Raw genomic sequence first — 21,366 nt, 5'->3', positions numbered from 1 at the left:
AGCCAACTGGCTACTGTAAGTTGTCCATACTGTAACAAGGATGCAGGAGAATCAATATCATATAGTTCTACAGTGTAGAAACAGGACTTTCTGCCCACGTTGCCAATGTAAACCATCATGTCTCCCAAAGGAAACTTTGCAGTTGCATTTCTCAGTGTCTGTTCCACCACACTCCCCGGGGCCCAGCCATTCACAGTGGAAGCCCTGTACTTGTTTGACTTCGCAAAATGTATCACATTGAACTTCTGAATTAAATTCCATCCGCTATTTGTTTGTCCACTTTACTAGTTGATCAATGTCCTGTTGTAATATTAAACATGATTGTAACATTAAATTTATCTTTTTCACTGTCCATAGTAACACCAATTTTTATGTCATCTGCAAATTTACTAATTATGTCACCTATATTATCATCGAATTCATTATCATAAATGACAAGCAATAGAGAACTCAGCACATGCTCTGTGGCACAAGATTGCCACAATTCATTTTTGAGTGTCTCGAAACTGAAAAACAACTCTCCACCACCTGCTACCAAGCTGATTTTATATTCTGGCAGGCTCACCCAAGATCTCACATCTTCTAACGTTTGGAAATAGCCCAAATATGGGATCTTGTCAAAGCCATAGACAATGCTCTTCAAATGCTTCAAAAACTTTCATATATTTGCGAGATACGATTTCCTACACAAAAAGCCATGCAGTCTATCCCTAAACAAATCCAAATGGATCCCATCTCTCAGAATCCCTTCGAATAACATCCCAACATTGATACAAGGAAGCGTTGATGGTTACCAAAGAGAACAGCATACAGGGGAAAAAGGGGGGGGGAACAAGACCAATTGGAATGTTCAGAGCCAACATAGAAAGTACGAGGAATTTTATTTTAAATGAGAAAACATTAAAACATTTATGGTTCAGACAGAGCTTTTATATTCTGAATACTGAATAAACTGAATTTTGCATCAGATTAAAGTCAGACGTGCTAGACAACTGACATGTGAAATAATATTTGTAGTAGTGTTGTCCCTTGTCACATCCTGGCCGCAGATGTGAAGTAATACTGATATTGACACATTATTAAGAGGTACATTCATTGTTCTCTGTGTTTATTAACTCACAGTCACAGATTCCATCTTGGCTTACACAGCCCCACCCGATCTGATCTCCAGGTCATCTGATACAGAGGTCATCTTATTTACATATCATCATCATGAGTCATCGTCATGACATTCCTCCTTTACCAGACCTAAACTTTAAATTAACATGTATTCTTCCTAACATACTTCCCAATTAAATTCTTACAAGACATATTTGTGCTTTCATTTGTGTTCCAATAACTTATAAACTGGATGCATTACAACTACAAAACTTTTTACACGTCTCGTACCTTTAATAACCTCCTTGCTCATAATAAACAATATTATAATAAACAGCTTCATAATAACAGTATTATAATCTACAACACAAAATCGTCGTATCGCTTGGGAATTCTCCTTTCACGTTTTGGTCTACCAGTTGGCACAGAAGCATCAGAGTCTCTGCTCACCACCTGCATTGCAGCGTGCAGCCTCTGGAACTCTGGTCACCACCTCAGAAATGTCGTCTTGCCACTGGATCCGTAACTCTTGGTGAAATTTGGGCTAACTCATTTTGAGAGTCCCCGGACACGTATTTTTTAATGCTCGATACATTCCTCTTGTAGATAACACCTTTTGGAGACTTGACTGTCACCATGCTCCGGCTCCTCGGTACAACATTGTATCGTTGGCAATGGTAAGGAATGTCTATCTTACTACCATCATCTCGCCTCACAAGCACATCATCCCCAGGCATTATTTCAGAGTGCCTGGCTCCTCGTTTCGTCGGAATACCATTTTGTCGCACCTTTCTTTTCGGCATCAGTCTCTCATCCCTTGGTCTTCCATAATCTCTCGCTCCTCTGGTATTTTAGTGCAAATTTTCCTTCCAAACAAAGCTTCTGCTGGACTTTTCCCTGTCGTTGAGTGAGTGATTGCCCGATATACAGCTACATATGCTAACAGTGCCTCCTTCCAGTTTTTCCCTTTGGCATGGCCGATTCGGATCCTCTTCTCTATGGATTGGTTTTGTCTCTCTACTTCTCCATTAGCTTGTGGCCATTTCGGAGTCACCTTGCGATGATGGATACCTGTGATTCTCATGATAGCAAATGTCTCAGAAACAAACTGTGGTCCATTGTTGGAATACAATTTAACAGGCAATCCATGTCTGGCGATAATTTCTGCTAATGCCTGTACAGTTTTTTCTGCTGTAGTTGACCATCACTGCATACTCATAGTACCTACTATAGTAGTCTACCACTACCATAATTGATTCACCTGTTGGAAGTGGTCCAAGAAAGTCAACAGCTATGTCAACCCATGGTCCCGTTGGCAACTTTGTACTTCTAGTTGGTTCTGGTCGGTTGCTCCTGCTTGTGATTTGGCATCCATGACATGTCTTAACAGATTTTTGAGCATCTTTCTCACAACCTGGCCACCGCAAATTCTGTTTAGTACCGACAATGCCTAAATGTCCTTCATGAGCTAATGATGCGGGATCACCAATCTGCTACCTCTCAGCACACACTGACCAATTACACAAAGTTCATCTTTTATGGGAACATATGCTTTGTAAGGACATTGATCCCATTGCCCACTCTGTATACGCTCTCTGATATCTTTGAGTTCAGGATCATGTTCTGATTCCCTTTCAACTTCTTACGTTGTCACAGCTCCTGGGGTTGACTGAATTGCAACAAATGGCACAAAGATCTCTGCTTCCCTCTCTAGCGTGGATGTTGTTTCCAGCTGTTCAACTTTCGACAGTCTCGACAGCGGGTCCACGATGTTTGCTTTCCCGCCAATGTGGGCTACTTTGTACTTGTACTGTTGGAGTCTTGGCACCCAACGTTCTATTCTGGCACATGGCTTAGACCTTGTCGAATAGATAACTTCCAGCGGCTTGTGATCTGTAACAAGTTCAAATTCAATGCCGTACAAGTATGCATGGAACCTTTCACAGGCCCACACTAGTCCCAGTGCTTCTTTCTCTGTTTGAGAATACCTTCTCGCCACGCTGGTTAACGATCTACTGGCATATGCTATGATTCTGGGTCCATCTGCATATGTCTGTACCAACACTGCTCCTAACCCGACCGGACTAGCATCTGCTATGACTTTTGTTGGTGCAGCAGGATCGTAATTTCCAAGGATATCTGCACTCATTAGGCCCCGTTTCAGTGATTTGAACGTCTGTCTATGTTCACTACCAAACTTGAACGGTACATCTTTCCTGGTCAACTTTTTCAGTTGATCTGCCAATGTAACAAAAATTGGAATGAATTTTGCACAATAATTGACAAGTCCTAGAAAACTCCTCATCTCGGTTGCATTCTGAGGTTCATGTGCATCTGCAATAGCTTTCACTTTAGCTTTGGCTGGGTTCAGCCCTTCACTTGTGAATCTGTGTCCCATGAAATCGATCTCAGAAACGCCAAATTTGTACTTGTCTTCATTCGCAGTGAGACCTGCTTCATGAAGTTTAGTCAACACTAGCTTCAACCTCCTGTCATGCTCTTCCCAACTTGATGCATGGACAATGATGTCGTCTGATATGTTTGCTACTCCTGGTACAGCTTGAATCACTCTGTGGATTTCGTATTGATAGATCTCAGGAGCAGCATTGATTCCAAACATCAGTCTTTTGTATCGGTACAATCCGCAATGAGTGACGAATGCTGTCACCTCTCTTGACTCTGGATGTAATTCCAACTGATGATATCCCCACTTGAGATCAATTTTGGAAAATATTTTGCTGGTAGCTCTAGTAGTACCTCATCAACCGTAGGAATTGGGTGTCTTTCTCTGATTATTGCCTCATTGGCTCTCCTCATGTCAACACACAGTCTAATGTCATCATTGGGTTTCGGCACAATCACAACTGCACTCACCCATGGTGTCGAACATTCAACTGGTTCAATAATGTCCTGATAAATCAACTCTTTGGTTTTAGCTTCTACTTGTCCAAATGGTGTTCTCCGATCCAGTTGAGCTATTGGCTTGACATTTCCATCAATGGCTAACTTCACTTGCCGGCCTTTCAATTTTCCAATCCCTTGAAATACTGAATGAAAATCCTGCCTCGTGTCATATGATTGCACTGAATTGACGTGCACTCCGATGTGAAGCACACCCAGCTCTCGAGCTGTATTTCTACTCAGCAGAGGTTCTCCCTCCTCTATCACCACAAATTCTGCTTCAGTTTCTCTATCTCCGACTTCTACTTTAACCGTGAAACATCTAATGGTCTGCAATGGTTTAGTTGCGGTGTATGGATATAACTTCCTACTACACCTCCTTGACGTACACTTGATTTTCTGCAGTTTCAAGCATTCCCAAAGTGATCTGTCAATTGCGTTGCTGTCGCTACCAGAATCTACAATCACTGGCACTGTAACACCTCTAACAACTTTCTCGTGATGGCTATCATTCAATGCAAACTGATAATTCTTTTTAACAGCATGCATACCAGCTTCATCACTGTCTTCATCACTTCCGACATCACCTTCTACATGACAGACATGAATCTTATTTTTCTGCCAGCACAACAACCTGGCTCTCAATATCAGCAAAACAAAAGAACTGATTGTGGACTTCGAAAGAGGAAGGTTGAGGACCCACAATCCTGTTTACATCAGTGGAGAGAATTGAAAACTTCAAATTCATGGGCATGCATATATCCAACGATCTTTCCTGGACCCAGCACACTGTTGCAATCATAAAGAAAGCACATCAGCACCTCTAATTCCTGAGAAGATTACGGAGATTTGGTATGTCAAAGAGGATTCTCTTGAACTTCGAAGGTACACAAAATTGCTGGAGAAACTCAGCGGGTGCAGCAGCATCTATGGAGCGAAGTAAATAAGCGACGTTTCAGGCCGAAACCCTTCTACAGCTGCACAGTAGAGAGCATACTGACGGGTTGCATCGTGGCCTGGTTCGGCAACTTGAACGTCCAGGAGCAGAAAAGACTGCAAAAAGTTGTAAACACTACCCAGGCCATCACCGGGTCTGACCTCTATCGAAGATCTATAGAGCCACTATCGAAGGGACTAATCGTAGTCGCTGCCTCAAAACGGCAGCCATCATCATCATCAAAGACCCACACCATCCTGTTCACACACTCATCTCACCACTGCCATCGGGAAAAAAGTACAGGAGCCTGAGAACACGTCCAGGTTCAGGAACCGCTTCTACCCTACAGCCATCAGGCTATTAAACACAACAACCTCCTAAGCTATGAACCACAATAGACTATTATTATTATTGCACTGTTACTGTTTGTTCATTTTTCTCTCTGAGTTTTTGTTATATTACTTATTATGAATACATATTCTGTTGTGCTGCAGCAAGTAAGAATTTCATTGTTCTATCTGGGGCATATGACAATAAACCACTCTTCACTTGACGTCTTCAGTTTCAAAGTTACTGTGAGAAAGGTCATTCGTTTCTATCAATGCTTTTCATCTTTTGGAATTGTGCATATGGATCTGCACCGCAGTGTGCAAGAATTGTCCAGATTTGTTAACGGAGAATGATTAAGAAGGCACAGTACTCCAGGCTCTCTGGATGCTTACACCGTCAAATCTCAGTTAGAACTCTTTGTCTTAAGGGAGATGGACAAAAGAACAAGAAAGATAGCCAAAACTAAGATAGTGCATACCATACCTGGCTGTCATTCGTTATTTCCAAAGGTGCTTTAGATATTGTATCGGATGTTGGTACATCTTGTGTAATCCATTCACATAAATTCACATTTGATGATGTTGAGATTTCTGATGTTTCATTTTGAGACTTTTGCATAAATTGATGGACATCTGAGAAAGAGCTAGTTTGCTTATCTTTTCCAAAATACACAGGTTGTTCACTCTCTAGCATTTTTTCAAATGTTGCTTGCACAGATGTATTCTTTTCTTTGTTGCTGCTGCTGCTATCTTTTTCATGCACAAGATGCCGATATTTCTTTTTAAGAACAATGTATTTTTCACCCTGAAAATGTAAACAAAACAAGTGGATTACTAAGTTATTATAGAACAATTAAAAAAAAATATCAACAATATTTACAGGACCAAAGAAAGACATCCAGAAACCCAAACTGAAACAAAATCTTGGACTGATCGAATAAAGGTTCCCTACATCTATATTTTCAAACATCTAGTGGTGATTAATAATACACATCATTCTGGCTCTCTCTCGCTTTCAGATTGTATTCTTCTAAGAGGTAAGCACGGATATGGATGCAAGTATTGTTGCAAAGGCTATTGCGAGTAGTCAGGGAGCAAGGTTGCTTAACTTTATGATTTGTGAGAGTAGGAAATGTTTTCACTTGGTTTTTTTTTTTTAAATCAGCTTGACTTTTTTCTGAGTTGCTTCTTTTAGAATTTAACTCATATTCTAATCATACATACTTTGAGGGCTGCAGTGGTTCAAAAAGAAAAAATGAACTAGAGTACATTATATATATGACTGTTTTAGACAGGATACAGAACAATTTGTGTGTAACCTCACTCTGGCAATAGGGGAGGCCCAGGACAAAAATATTAGTATGGGTATGGGAAGAGGAGTTAAAATTGCTAACAACGGGGTGATCCAGTAGGCCTTGGTGGACCAAACACCAGCAAAACTCCTTCCTGCGAAACTCCTCCAATTTGCGGATACCCACAGCACCTCATATTTCACTTTGGCCGTTTACAACAGTACCTCACATTTTGCTTGCATAGCTTACAGCCATGATCATTAAATGGCAGAGCCCTTTTCTTTTTCTTATACCCTTCAAAGTATTTGCTTTGTCCACTAGTCCAATCAGACGAACAAAATCTATTTGAATATACTGATAATCACATTGGAACAATGCACTCTACAACACTGACATAATGTTTCAGTTTTCTGGTGTCTATACTAAAATTGTGACTGCAGATTTGCCGGGTCATGGTTCAAATGGCTTGTAAAAAAAATGCGACAGTACATTGTAAAAATACAACTAATGGTCCATGTTTTCAGTCAAAAAATAGCAGAGGTTAAAGCAAAGAAGTGTCTTATCCAGTTTGCGACGCTGCAATATTAAGCAGATATAGGTAATTTGGATACAGAGTAGAAACAAAGAACTACAGATGCTGGTTTATACCAAAATTAGACACAAAGTGCTAGAGTAACTCAGCAGGTCAGCATCTCTGGATAAAAGGATGGAGGTGATAAAAGACCAGCACAAATCAGGGCCAGCCACATATTACCTCAGGCAGGTTGTTGCTAGTAGGTCAATTGTTGGCGAGGGAAGATGTTCCAAAGTTCCCTTGGAAGATTCAAGATAAATAATGTGGAAGACTGTGGAACTGTTAAGAACACTCGGGAGGAGGAAGGGAGCAAAGAGGGAGGGGGAGGGGAGTGTGAGAGGAAGTCTCTTAAAATTAGAGAATTTAATGTTCATATCGTTGGGTTGTTAGCTACCCAAGCAAAATATGATGTGCTGTTCCTCCAATTTGCATGTGGCCTCGCTCTTGTAATGGAGGAGATTCAGGACAGAGAGGTCAGTATTTAAATGGGAAGGGGAGTTGAAATGATTGGCAACTGGGAGATCCCATAGGTCTAGACCAAGCATAAGTGTTCAACGAAATGGTCGCCAAGTCTACGCTTGGTCTTGCCGATGTACAGGAGCCCACATTGAGAAAACCAGATGCTGTAGATGAGGTTAGAGGAGGTACATGTGAACATGCAGCTCTTACAATTAATCACACTTGGCTTGGGACAAAAAGTCTAAGTGTTGCATTGCAACAGCAACAATTTGCAAAACTAAATTCAAAGCAACATCTTATGTCCAAAGGTTTTGGACTCAAACTTAGGTTGATAACATGACTGCGACTAGCAAGTTCAAGTTCAAGTGAGTTTATTGTCATGTGTCCCTGTATAGGACAATGAAATTCTTGCTTTGCTTCAGCACACAGAACATAGTAGGCATTTACTACAGAACAGATAAGTGTGTCCATATACAGGTGCACAACCTTTTATCCGAAGATCCAAATAACGAAAACCTCCGCATAGCGACATTTTTTCGGTCCTTGAAGAAAGGTCCTTGAAAACGTTCACCGAGGGCGGCCCGCAGAGGTGACAGCGGAACCTCCGGTCGGTCCTCGAAGAAAGGGGAACTAAATCCCCATTCATAAAAGAGGCGGCGAGGGTATATTCCGCGGGAGGGTTAATAATTGACAATATGCTGCTACCTGCCCGCTGAGTTAAAACGTTCCCACGGTAGACTCACGATACACAGTGTATCGTGAGTCTTGCGTGGGAACTTTTTAACTCAGCGTGCAGGCAGCAGCAGATTGTCGCTCCCTTCAGTTTCACCCCACCTACACCCCTCTGCTTCTCGGCCATGTGTGTGACCCCTTCCCTCCCCTCTCCAGCTCCCCGCTCATTGCACCGGCGCGGGTACTTTGCGTCGGCGATGCTAGCAGCACAGTGCCAGTCACCGGAGACGTCAGGACCAACGGGACACCGACCCCCAGGCCCACTGTAAGCACGGAGATCCCAGAGACCCACAGCCAGCAGCAGCCCAGCCCCGTTCCAACTCCAGAGGAAAACTGCAAACTGGCCGGAGACGTCAGGACCACCAGAAGCCGCTCCCCGAGCTGTGCCCCCTCATCGGGACACCGACCCCCAGGCCCACTGCAAGCACGGAGATCCCAGATCAGCAACTCCAGCCAAGCCCCGCTCCAACTCCAGAGGAACACGCTCCCCGTAGGGGCAGAAGCTGATGGTGTGCAAGGTAAGGTACATCTTGGTCTTGGGGTCGCGCAGCTTGGGCTGTGGGCGAACTGCCACTTGTCGCCGTAGCGGCCCATCGGGGAGCGGATTCCTCTGGAGTTGGAGGGGGGTATTGTGCTGTTTGATCGCCCCCTGCTATCCCAGGGACAGGGAGACAGGACGTTCACCGAGGGCGGCCCGCAGAGGTGACAGCGGAACCTGCGGTCGGTCCTCGAAGAAAGGGGAACTAAATCCCCTTCATAAAAGAGAAGGTGAGGGTATATTGCGCGGGAGGGTTAATAATTGACAATATGCTGCTACCTGCCCGCTGAGTTAAAAAGTTCCCACGGTAGACTCACGATACACAGTGTATCATGAGTCTTGCGTGGGAACTTCTCAACTCAGCGTGCAGGCAGCAGCAGATTGTCGCTCCCTTCAATTTCACCCCACCTACACCCCTCTGCTCCCCGGCCATGTGTGTGACCCCATCCCTCCCCTCTCCAGCTCCCCGCTCAATGCACCGGCGCGGGGGCTTTGAACTGTCTTCACGTCGGCGATGGCAGCATACAGTGCAGTCACCGGAGACGTCGGGACCAATTGGACGTCGACCACCAGGCCCACCGCAAGCACGGAGAACCGAGAGACCCACAGCCAACAGCAGCCCAGCCCCGCTCCAACTACAGAGGAACCTGTGTTACGGATGACGGGGCGCAGCTCGGGGCGTTGTAGGGGCCCATCGGGGAGCGGGTTCCTGTTGATCCTGACGTATCCGGCCACCTGCTATCCTCCGGGAACTGTACCGCCCTTGCAGGAGAGTGGGGTTGTTTGCAGTTGCAGAGGGAGGGGGCAAGGGCGGTACAGTTCCCAGTCTCAGCTCCAGTCCAGGGGGGTGGCCGGAGACGTCAGGACCAACGGGACAGCGACCCCCAGGCCCACTGCAAGCAGGGAGATCCCAGAGACCCACAGCCAGCAGCAACTCCAGTCCAGCCCCGCTCCAACTCCAGGGGAACACGTAGGGGCAGAAGCGGATGGTGTGCAAGGTACGTCTTTCTTGTTCTTGGGGTGGCGCAGCTCGGGTTGTGGGCAAACTGCCACTTGTCGCCCTAGCGGCCCATCGGGGAGAGGATTCCTCTGGAGTTGGAGGGGGAGGGGGGTATTGTGCTGTTTGATCGCCCCCTACTATCCCAGGACAGGGAAACACAGCGGCTTTTTAGACTGGTGGGCAATCACTTCCAAAGTTCTACCCACACAGTCAGTACACCTCTCCTACACTGCATTTCATACAAACATTTATTCTGCAAGAAAAAAACTACATTGAAGACTCAAACTCGCGACCGAGTAACTGCCGGGATCAAGGCGCAAACTCGCGACCTTGCGGATATGAGCCGAGCACTCTACCATTTAGCCAGCCATTAAAATCTACGCTAAAAAATTTCCATTCCGAAGACCGACAAATTCTGAATTACGAAAAGTGTCTGGTCCCAAGGCTTTCGGATAAAAGGTTGTGCACCTGTACCATGATATAAATATATATACACATGAATAAATAAACTGATAAAGTGCAAATAACAGAAAATGGGTTATAAATAATCAGAGTTTTGTCCGAGCCAGGTTTAATAGCCTGATGGCTGTGGGGAAGTAGCTATTCCTGAACCTGGTTGTTGCAGTCTTCAGGCTCCTGTACCTTCTACCTGAAGGTAGCAGGGAGATGAGTGTGTGGCCAGGATGGTATGGGTCTTTGATGATACTGCCAGCAATGGAACATTTTATGATATTGGAAATATGCACTAACATTATTGTAAATGTATCAGCAGTGGAGGTAGAGAAGCCCATGGCAATAAAACTATATTAAAAAAAGTTGACCAACAATTCAAAACAATTACTGTGTCAAAGCTGATAGGAATCGGTACGAATTTAGACAGTTTTCTAACTGAGTTCAGTAGAGGAGGCAAGGTTGGTTAGAAGAGTACTGCAATAGGAAAGTTGAAATAGCAAGGTTCTTGCTTCTACCTGTTAAAATTATCTAGCATTATAGATGAGAAGTGAAATCTCCAATAGTCAGTTTTAAGGTCTCAGTAGTGAACTTAGTAGTAAACTCAGACGAAAATGTCATACTTTGAAAGGTATAACCACTTTTGAAATTAGATTTAAAAGGAATAAATGTAGAGCATAGTGGCTTGCCAGCAACAACTAATCAAAAATTGTAGTGATTTTTGTTTGGTAGTGCCTGCTACCCTTCACAATAACATAATGACACACACTGAATATTTTAATTGGCTCCTCTGTACTATTATCTCATAATTGATCACCTAGGATTAACAGAAACATTCAGTTACAAAGTATAAGCAAGCTCTATAACTGGGAAAGGAGACCATGGAAGAGAAGTATAAAATATAGTCAATACTCACATCTTCATGTTTAACCACTGCAATTCGGTTGACAATATCTTTGAAGATGTCACGATATTTAGCTGCGGAAAATAAAGTTTTAGTAGATTTACATTTTAACACCACTCTCTGAGACGGTATTTTCTGTATAATTAAATTTGAATAAAATAAATACAATACATGCATCATGCAAATGACATATCAAGCAACAATATTTCTACAGTATTTACAGGCTATCCCTTTGTTCTGAACAGACATCTCATGGACACGGTACATATGAACAAGCTCCCATAATATTAATAAAGTCATGTCCTAGTTTCCATTCTCTCTCCAATATGGTAATTGTTCTTTATCATTATCATAGGTCAGATTTGGAATGGGAGCGGTGAGTTGAAGTGCTGAGCCACCGGGAGATCATGTAGGTTAAGACATTGCGGAAAGCAGAAAGGGGTGGGGATGGGAAGATGTGGCAAGTAGTGGGAACCCGTTGGCGGTTGGGAAAATGTTGGAGCATTTTATAAAACAGCATATAAAAATTATATGCTGTATGCGACGGCTGATGGTATGAAAGGTGAGGACAAGGGGGACTCTGTCTTTGTTACGAATGGGGAGAGGGGGAGTAAAAGCGGAGCTGCGGGATATAGAGAGCCAAGTGAGAGCCTCATCTATAATGGAAGAGGGGAAACCCCCGTTAAACCTCCGTCTATGCCGCATCTGCGCCTAGGATGAGGTGTTCCATAACAGGGCATCGGAGATATCTTCATTTTTTAAGAAACGGGGGTTCCCCTCTTCCATTATAGACGAGGTCTCACTGGGGTCTCCTCGATATCCCGCAGCTCCTTTGACCTTTTTGACTATCTACACTGCCTCAATTGGCTTGGTGCTTAACACATTTGCTTTCCCTTATCTTTAACTATATTCTTTCCTCAGGTATCAGAGTGCAATTCTGCAAACAATGATCCCTCAGATTTGACAAAACCAATCCAATGTGAATTAATAATAAATATTTTTTCCAACTGAATACTGAGAAAGTCAGTGTTGTTTTCAATCCCACCCATAAATTGCATTTATGCCTCTGTAACATCACCCCACGCTGGCATTGATTCTACTGGTGATCTGTAGACTTGACTATTCCAATACACATATTTAGTCTTCCACGTTTCACAAACGCAAGTCACCCAAATGTCACAGACGATGCCATACCAAGTCATATCGAATCAATTTCACCGTTGCCATGCTCACCAACTACCAATGAAGAATTTATTATACAACAAGAGACTGTATTAAAATGACATCCATAATACCAATGCCCAATAAGAGCAAAGTGACATGATTCGATAACTACAAACCGGTGGTACTTACATCCATTGTTGTGATGAAGTGCTTTGAGTTTGGCAATGTCATATCAACTCCTGAAAAATCTTGACAAAATAAGAGAACTGGATTCATGCTCATCCCCATGCAATTGGATCATCTCTATCAGTGCAAACTGATACTAGAATCTGAAGTTCAAAATACTACAGGAACTCGTGAGCGTATCTCTATCAGTATAAACTGACAACACTTCCTCCTCGATGCCCATCAGCAAAGGGGCATCTCAAGGGGAGTGTGCTCAGTCCCCTGCTCTGCCCCCTCTATACCAATGATTGGGCAGCCAGACATCACCACAGTGCTAAGCTTAAATTCACTGACAATACCACAGTAGTTGGACAAATAATGGGAAAAACTAGTCAGAGTCAGAGTACAGGTAGATTGTACATTTGATTAAATTGTGCCAGAACAACAATTTTTCTCTCAACTTTAGCAAGACTAGGGAGCTAATTATTGACATCAGGAAGGAAAAGCTGAGGATCCATTAACCTGTTCTTCATCAATGGAGCAGAGGAGGAGATGCGAAAGGATTTAAAAGGAGTAAATTGGGACAGTTTGTTTTATGGGAAAGATGTGGAAGAGAAATGGAGTACATTTAAAGGTGAAATTTTAAGAGTACAGAATCTTTATGTCCCTGTTCGATTGAAAGGAAATCGTAAAATTATAAAGAGCCATGGTTTTCAAGGGAAATTGGACACTTGGTTCGGAAAAAGAGGGAGATCTACAATAATTATAGGCAGCATGGAGTAAATGAGGTGCTTGAGGAGTATAAAAAATCTTAAGAAAGAAATTAGAAAAGCTAAAAGAAGATACGAGGTTGCTTTGGCAAGTAAGGTAAAAGTAAATCCGAAGGGTTTCTACCGCTATATTAATAGCAAAAGGATAACGAGGGATAAAATTGGTCCATTAGAGAGTCAGAGTGGACAACTATCTGCAGAGCCAAAAGAGATGGGGGAGATATTAAACAGTTTCTTTTCTTCGGTATTCACCAAGGAGAAGGATATTGAATTATGTGAGGTAAGGGGAAACGAGTAGAGTAGCTATGGGAACTATGAGGATCAAAGAAGAGGAAGTACTGACACTTTTGAGAAATATAAAAGTGGATAAGTCTCCAGGTCCGGACAGGATATTCCCTAGGACATTGAGGGAAGTTAGTGTAGAAATAGCAGGGGCTATGGCAGAAATATTTCAAATGTCATTAGAAACGGGAATAGTGCCGGAGGATTGGCATACTGCGCATGCTGTTCCATTGTTTAAAAAGGGGTCTAAGAGTAAACCTAGCAATTATAGACCTGTTAGTTTGACGTCAGTGGTGGGCAAATTAATGGAAAGAATACTTAGAGATAATATATATAAGCATCTGGATAAACAGGGTCTGATTAGGAACAGTCAACATGGATTTGTGCCTGGAAGGTCATGTTTAACTAATCTTGAATTTTTTGAAGATGTTACTCGGGAAATTGATGAGGGTAAAGCAGTGGATGTTGTGTATATGGACTTCAGTAAGGCCTTTGACAAGGTTCCTCATGGAAGGTTGGTTAAGAAGGTTCAATGGTTGGGTATTAATGGTGGAGTAGCAAGATGGATTCAACAGTGGCTGAATGGGAGATGCCAGAGAGTAATGGTGGATGGTTGTTTGTCAGGTTGGAGGCCAGTGACGAGTGGGGTGCCACAGGGATCTGTGTTGGGTCCACTGTTGTTTGTCATGTACATCAATGATCTGGATGATGGTGTGGTAAATTGGATTAGTAAGTATGCAGATGATACTAAGATAGGTGGGGTTGCGGGTAATGAAGTAGAGTTTCAAAGTCTACAGAGAGATTTATGCCAGTTGGAAGAGTGGGCTGAAAGATGGCAGATGGAGTTTAATGCTGATAAGTGTGAGGTGCTACATCTTGGCAGGACAAATCAAAATAGGACGTACATGGTAAATGGTAGGGAATTGAAGAATGTAGGAGAACAGAGGGATCTGGGAATAACTGTGCACAGTTCCCTGAAAGTGGAATCTCATGTAGATAGGGTGGTAAAGAAAGCTTTTGGTGTGCTGGCCTTTATAAATCAGAGCATTGAGTATAGAAGTTGGGATGTAATGTTAAAATTGTACAAGGCATTGGTGAGGCCAATTCTGGAGTATGGTGTACAATTTTGGTCGCCTAATTATAGGAAGGATGTCAACAAAATAGAGAGAGTACAGAGGAGATTTACTAGAATGTTGCCTGGGTTTCAGCAACTAAGTTACAGAGAAAGGTTGAACAAGTTAGGGCTTTATTCTTTGGAGCGCAGAAGGTTAAGGGGGGACTTGATAGAGGTTTTTTAAATGATGAGAGGGATAGACAGAGTTGACGTGGAAAAGCTTTTCCCACTGAGAGTAGGGAAGATTCAAACAAGGGGACATGACATGAGAATTAAGGGACTGAAGTTTAGGGGTAACATGAGGGGGAACTTCTTTACTCAGAGAGTGGTAGCTGTGTGGAATGAGCTTCCAGTGAAGGTGGTGGAGGCAGGTTCGTTTTTATCATTTAAAAATAAATTGGATAGTTATATGGATGGGAAGGGAATGGAGGGTTATGGTCTGAGCGCAGGTATATATGGGACTAGGGGAGATTATGTGTTCGGCACGGACTAGAAGGGTCGAGATGGCCTGTTTCCGTGCTGTAATTGTTATATGGTTATATGGAGAGAGTAAACAGCTTCGAGTTCCTGGGCAGGCACATTTCAGAAGATTTGGTAGACACAAATGCTGGAGAAACTCAGCGAGTGAGGCAGCATTTATGGTGCGAAGGAAATAGGCAATGTTTCGGTTCGAAACCCTTCTTCAGACTGATGTGAGGGTGGGGGGGGGGGGGGGGGGGGGGGGGGGGGGGGGGGGGGGGGGGGGGGAGGGGGAAAGGAAGAGGTGGAGCCAGAGGGCTGAGGGAGAGCTGAGAAGGGGAGGAGAAAGTAAGGACTACCTGAAATTAGACAAGTCAATGTTCATACCACTGGGGTGCAAACTGCCCAAGCGAAATATGAGGTGCCGTTTCTCCAATTTTACGGTGGTCCTCACTCTGGCCATGGAGGAGGCCCAGGACAGAAAGATCGGATTCGGAATGGGAGGGGGAGTTGAAGTGCTGAGCCACCAGGAGATCAGGTTGGTTAGTGCGAACCGAGTGGAGGTGTTCGGTGAAACGATCGCCAAGCCTACACTTGGTCTCACTGAGCAGCTAGAGCAGCAGATGCAATAGATTTGACCTGGGATCAGCACATTCATGCAAGCATATAGAAATCAATGTCACTACTTCATTATGATTCAGTATGTAGCAAACTACTCCATCAGCATAGTCTGGTTGCATCACATTCTGGTTCAGTAACTCGAATATCTAAGAACCAAGAAGGCTGCAGAAAGTGGTGACTATTGACCTGTTCATCATGGGTATTGACCTTCCCACCAAAGGGATCTACAGGAAGTGCTGCCTCAAAAAAGCTGCTAATACCATCAAAGACATACGCCATCCTGGCCATGTTCTCAACTTGCTGCTACCATTGGGACAAGGGTTCCAGAACTCGAATACCATAACCTCCAAGTACAATGAACCCATGACTCATTTACATGATTTATTTTATACAAGTACAACATATTCAATGTCAGAATACTTTAATGGTCATCCTGACAAACCCCAATCAGAACCATAATCAAATTATCAGCATTGGATAGTAGCTACAACTAGAAAACAATGGATTCGTAAACACATTATAATGAAGCCAGCCAAGTAAAACTTCATTGTGATCTGGATTTCTTTTGACCCTTGGCAGCAGCACTCATCCAGTGGCCAGCATGTCTTTCTTCAAATAGCCAATATTATGAGTGCACCAATGAGTTTATATGCTCTAGTATAAGGCTGTAGGATCTTAACCAAATCACATTGGTCCTTTTCAGAAATCTACAAGTCATTGCACTTTCGCTGAGTATGTTAATAACAGAGTAATTATTTTTATTGTAGACACAAAATGCTGGAGTAACTTAGGGGGCAGGCAGCATCTTTGGGGATGACGTTTCAGGTCAAGACCCTTCTTCAGCCTGTGAGTCAGGAGAGAGGGAGTCTAGAAATATGAAAGAGTGAGGAATAGTAAGAGTGGATGCGGAAAGGATGTTTCCATTGGTGGGTGAGTCTAGGACCAGAGGTCATAGCCTCAGAATTAAAGAGCGCTCTTTTAGAAAGGGGGTGACGAGGAACTTTAGTTAGAGGGTAGTTAATCTGTGCAACTCATTGCCACAGAGGCCTATGGAGGCCATGTCAGTGGATATTTTTAAGGAAGAAATAGACACATTCTTGATTAAAATAGGTGGCAGGGGTCATGGGGAGAAGACAGAAAAATGGGATTAGGAGACAAGGTCAGCCATGATTGAAAGATGGAGATGACTCAATGGGCCGAATCGCCCAATTCTACTCCTACAACTTGTGAACTTATGCAGGCATGAAAAGGACAGATCAAATCAGACGACGACAAGGACATGTAGAATGTTTAAGAAAGAACTGCAGATGACTGAAAAATCAAAGGTAGACAAAAAAGCTGGAGAAACTCAGCGGGTGAGGCAGCATCTATGGAGCAAAGTCCTTTGCTCCATAGATGATGCCTCACCCGTTGAGTTTCTCCAGCGGTTTTGTCTACCTAGGACATGTAGAATGGTTCATTGTCAGATATGGGGAAGGTGACAAGGAGGCATACAATCAGTAAAATTAATCAGGACAATGATTACTGATCTTGCCACACACACATGGCCATGTCTGTCACGCCCCTCCTCCCCGTTACCTTCCACTTCACCCCACACCTACTGGAGTAAACGTGACGCGCCCCCAGGACCAAAGATTACAGAGCGGCCCAGGACCACCCACGCCCAGGACATCCTCTTGTGACTGGCACTTGGGATGACCATTCACACCGCCATCAATCCAGACATGCGCGACATAAACTCCGCCACAATAACCATTGGGTTGGAAGAAACTACAGATGCTGTTTACACCGAAGGCAGACACAAAATGCTGGAGTAACTCAGTGGGGCTGGCAGCATCTCAGGAGAGAAGGAGCGGGTGACGTTTCGGGTGTCCAGCATTTTCTTGTCTAACCAGGTGCTTGACCAGCGGACGGACGCTCGGCCGCTCGCTCACCTTTCAGCTGCGGCTCGGGGTCGTTGATAAACGTTTTGAACCTCTCCACCAGCTCCTTGTTTTGGACACGGCCGCCGTTCTTTGCCAAGAAGTCGACCAAAGCATCTTCTCGCAGCTGCTGGCCAGACCCGCACGCTGCCATCGCTTGTGTGTGAGGCGAGTAGACGCCGCCCGCCCGCCCGCCCGCCCGCTCGCTGCTAACGGACTCGCCCCGAGCTCGGGTGGGACTCGCGCCGCCCGCGTCCTGGCTTCAAACCGCAGCTGCCTTACTCACCGCGCATGCGCACTCTGCAGCCACGCATGCCTATCGGCGCCTGCGCAGAAGCATATATTATCATGCACATCTCACACTATTAGAGCAAAGACTATAGAGCAGCTCCTCTAGGATCTTTGCTGTTGAGTTCTCACCCAGGGATATTATAGAGTGAAGGTAGACAAAAACGCTGGAGAAACTCAGCGAGCGAGGAAGCATCTATGGGGCGAAGGAAATAGGCAACGTTTCAGGTCGAGACCCCTTCTTCAGACTGATGTGAGGATGGGAAGAAGAAAGCAAGACCTCTTCCTTTCCAGTGGGCTGTGGGAGAGCTGAGAAGGGGAGGCGAAAGTAGGGACTACCTGAAATTAGAGAAGTCAATGTAAATATCGCTGGGGTGTAAACTGCCCAAGCGAAATATGAGGTCAAGTCAAGTTTATTTGTCACATACACATACGAGATGTGCAGTGAAATGAAAGTGGCAATGCTCGCGGACTTTTGTGCAAAAGACAAACAACAAAACAACCAAACAAATTATAAACACAATCATAACACACATATTCTTTTACATAATAAATAATGGAAGGAAAAACGTTCTGTAGAGTTAGTCCCTGGTGAGATAGGCGTTTATAGTCCGAATTGCCTCTGGGAAGAAACTCCTTCTCAACCTCTCCGTTCTCACCGCATGGCAACGGAGGCGTTTGCCTGACCGTAGCAGCTGGAACAGTCCGTTGCAGGGGTGGAAGGGGTCTCCCATGATTTTATTTGCTCTGGAGTTGCACCTCTTGTTGTATAGTTCCTGCAGGGGGGTGAGTGAAGTTCCCATAGTGCGTTCGGCCGAACGCACTACTCTCTGCAGAGCCTTCTTGTCCTTGGCAGAGCAATTCCCAAACCAGATGGTAATGTTCCCGGACAAGATGCTTTCCACCGCCGCTGCGTAGAAGCACTGGAGGATCCTCGGAGACACTCTGAATTTCCTCAATTGCCTGAGGTGGTAAAGGCGCTGCCTTGCCTTACTCACGAGTGCTGAGGCGTGTGATGCCCATGTCATATCCTCAGAGATGTGGACTCCCAGATATTTAAAACAGTTCACCCTATCCACAGGATCCCCATTTATCCTCAATGGAATGTACGTCCTCGGATGATGTGCCCTCCTAAAGTCCATGATCAGCTCCTTCGTTTTTTTGATGTTCAAGAGGAGGCTGTTATCCTGGCACCAGAGTGCTAGATCAGCCACCTCCTCCCGGTAGGCCTTCTCATCGTTGTCTGAGATCAGGCCCACCACCACAGTGTCATCAGCAAACTTAATTATTGAATTGGAGCTGAACCTAGCCACACAGTCATGTGTGTACAGGGAGTACAATAGGGGGCTGAGGACGCAACCCTGGGGCGATCCTGTGCTCAGGGTGAGGGACTCCGATGTATTCCCTCCCATCTTGACTACCTGGGGCCTGGCGGTGAGAAAGTCCAGGACCCAGGCACACAGGGAGGTGTTGAGCCCCAATTCCAGCAGCTTCTCGGCCAGTCTGGTGGGGACTATCGTGTTGAAGGCTGAACTGTAGTCTATGAACAGCATCCTCATGTAGCCCCCCTCCTGGCTGTGCTGCGTATCCAATTTTCGGTGGGCCCCACTCTGGCCATGGGGGAGGCCCAGGACAGAATGGACCGATTTGGAATGGGAGGGGGAGTTGAAGTGCTGAGCCACCAGGAGATCAGGTTGGTTAGTGCGAACCGAGTGGAGGTGTTCGGCGAAGCGATCGCCAAGCCTACGTTTGGTCTCACTGATGTAGAGCAGCTGACATCTAGAGCAGCGGATGCAATAGATGAGGTTGGAGGAGGTGCAGGTGAACCTCTGCCGCATCTAGAACAATTGCTTGGGTCCTTGAATGGAGTCAAGGGGGGAGGTAAAGCGACAAGTGTAGCATTTCCTGCGGTTGCCAGGGAAAGTGCTCGGAGAGGGGGTGGTACGTGTGGGAAGGGACAAATTGACCAGGGAGTTACGGAGGGAGCGTTCTCTGCGGAAAGCAGACGGGAGGAGATGGGAAGATGTGGCAAGTGGTGGGATCACGTTGGAGGTGGCGAAAATGTCAGGGGATTATTTGTTGTATGTGATGGCTGGTAGGGTGGAAGGTGAGGATGAGTGGGAGATGGGGAGTGAGAGCAGAGTCACGGGGTATAGAAGAGACCCTGATGAGAGCCTCATCTATAGTAGAAGAGGGGAAACCCCGTTCCCTGAAGAATAAGGATATCTCCCATGCCCTGGTATGGAATCTCATCCTGGGTGCAAATGCGGTGTAGACGGAGGAATTGGGAGTACAGGATGGAGTCCTTACAGGAAGCAGGGTGGGAAGAAGTGTAGTCCGGATAGCCATGGGAGTTAGTGGGTTTATAGTGGATGTCGGTCAGTAGTCTATCACCTGCGATGGAGATATTGAGGAGAAGAAATGGCAGGGAAATGTCGGAAATGGTCCAATGTATTTGAGTGCCGGATGGAAGTTAGTGGTGAAATGGATGAAGTCAATGAGTTGTGTGTGGGTGCAGGAGGTAGCACCAATGCAGTTGTCGATGTAGCGGAGGTAGAGTTTGGGGATAGGGCCACGGTACGCTTCAATCAAGGATTGTTTGACGTACCCTACAAAGGTACAGGTGCGGCAGAGGTTCACCTGCACCTCCTCCAACCTCATCTATTGCCTTCCTCCACTCGGTTTGCAATAACCAAACTGATCACCTGGTGGCTCAGCACTTCAACTCCCCCTCCCATTACGAATCCGACCTTTCTGTCCTGGGCCTCCTCCATGGCCAGAGTGAGGACCACCGTAAATTGGAGGAGCAGCACCTCATATTTTACTTGGGCAGTTTGCACCCCAGCTGTATGAACATTGACCTCTAATTTCACCACTTTCTCCTTCCCTTCTCAGCTCTCCCTCAGCCCACTGGCTCCACCTCTTTCTTTCTTCTTCCTGCCCCCCACCCTCACATCAGTCTGAAGAAGGGTTTCGACCCAAAACTTTGCCTATTTCCTTTGCTCCATAGATACTTCCTCATCTGCTGAGTTTCTCCAGCATTTTTGTCTACCTTCGATTTTCCAGCATCTGCAGTTCCTTCTTAAACATATTATAGAGTGATACAGCGAGGAAACAGGCCGCTTGCCCACACCGGCCAACATTACCCAGCTACACTAGTCCTACCTGCCCGAGTTTGGTCCATATCCCTCCAAACCTGTCATACCCATGTACCTGTCTAACTGTTCCTTAAACATTGGGGATAGTCCCTGCCTCAACTACCTCCTCTGGCAGCTTGTTCCATACACCCACCACCTTTTGTGTGAAAAAAGTTCTGATCAAATCTTTTTTCCTTCACCTTAAACCTACATCCTCTGGTCCTCAATTC

The 21,366-nt window shown here is 45.0% G+C and overlaps 1 protein-coding gene across 3 annotated transcripts in view; it reads right to left on the bottom strand.

Moving 5' to 3' along the window:
• The window catches only part of LOC129707394 (uncharacterized), a 46,841-nt gene extending 28,870 nt beyond the window's left edge, over positions 1-17,971 (bottom strand). For 2 of the 3 annotated variants that reach the window (XM_055652395.1, XM_055652396.1), the window contains exons 1-3: positions 17,724-17,971; positions 11,227-11,288; positions 5,750-6,070 (exon numbers count right to left, since the gene is read on the bottom strand). In XM_055652395.1, the coding sequence (XP_055508370.1) occupies positions 5,750-6,070; positions 11,227-11,288; positions 17,724-17,865 (525 nt within the window). In that variant the 5' untranslated portion in view covers positions 17,866-17,971. The remainder of the gene's footprint in view (positions 1-5,749; positions 6,071-11,226; positions 11,289-17,723) is intronic. The other variant, XM_055652397.1, reaches the window with a different exon arrangement.
• Positions 17,972-21,366: the final 3,395 nt, after the last annotated feature.

Source organism: Leucoraja erinacea, chromosome 21 (assembly GCF_028641065.1).
Source record: "Leucoraja erinacea ecotype New England chromosome 21, Leri_hhj_1, whole genome shotgun sequence".
In the NCBI taxonomy this organism is placed as follows: Eukaryota; Metazoa; Chordata; class Chondrichthyes; order Rajiformes; family Rajidae; genus Leucoraja; species Leucoraja erinaceus.
This window is presented reverse-complemented; position numbering and strand designations above follow the sequence as displayed.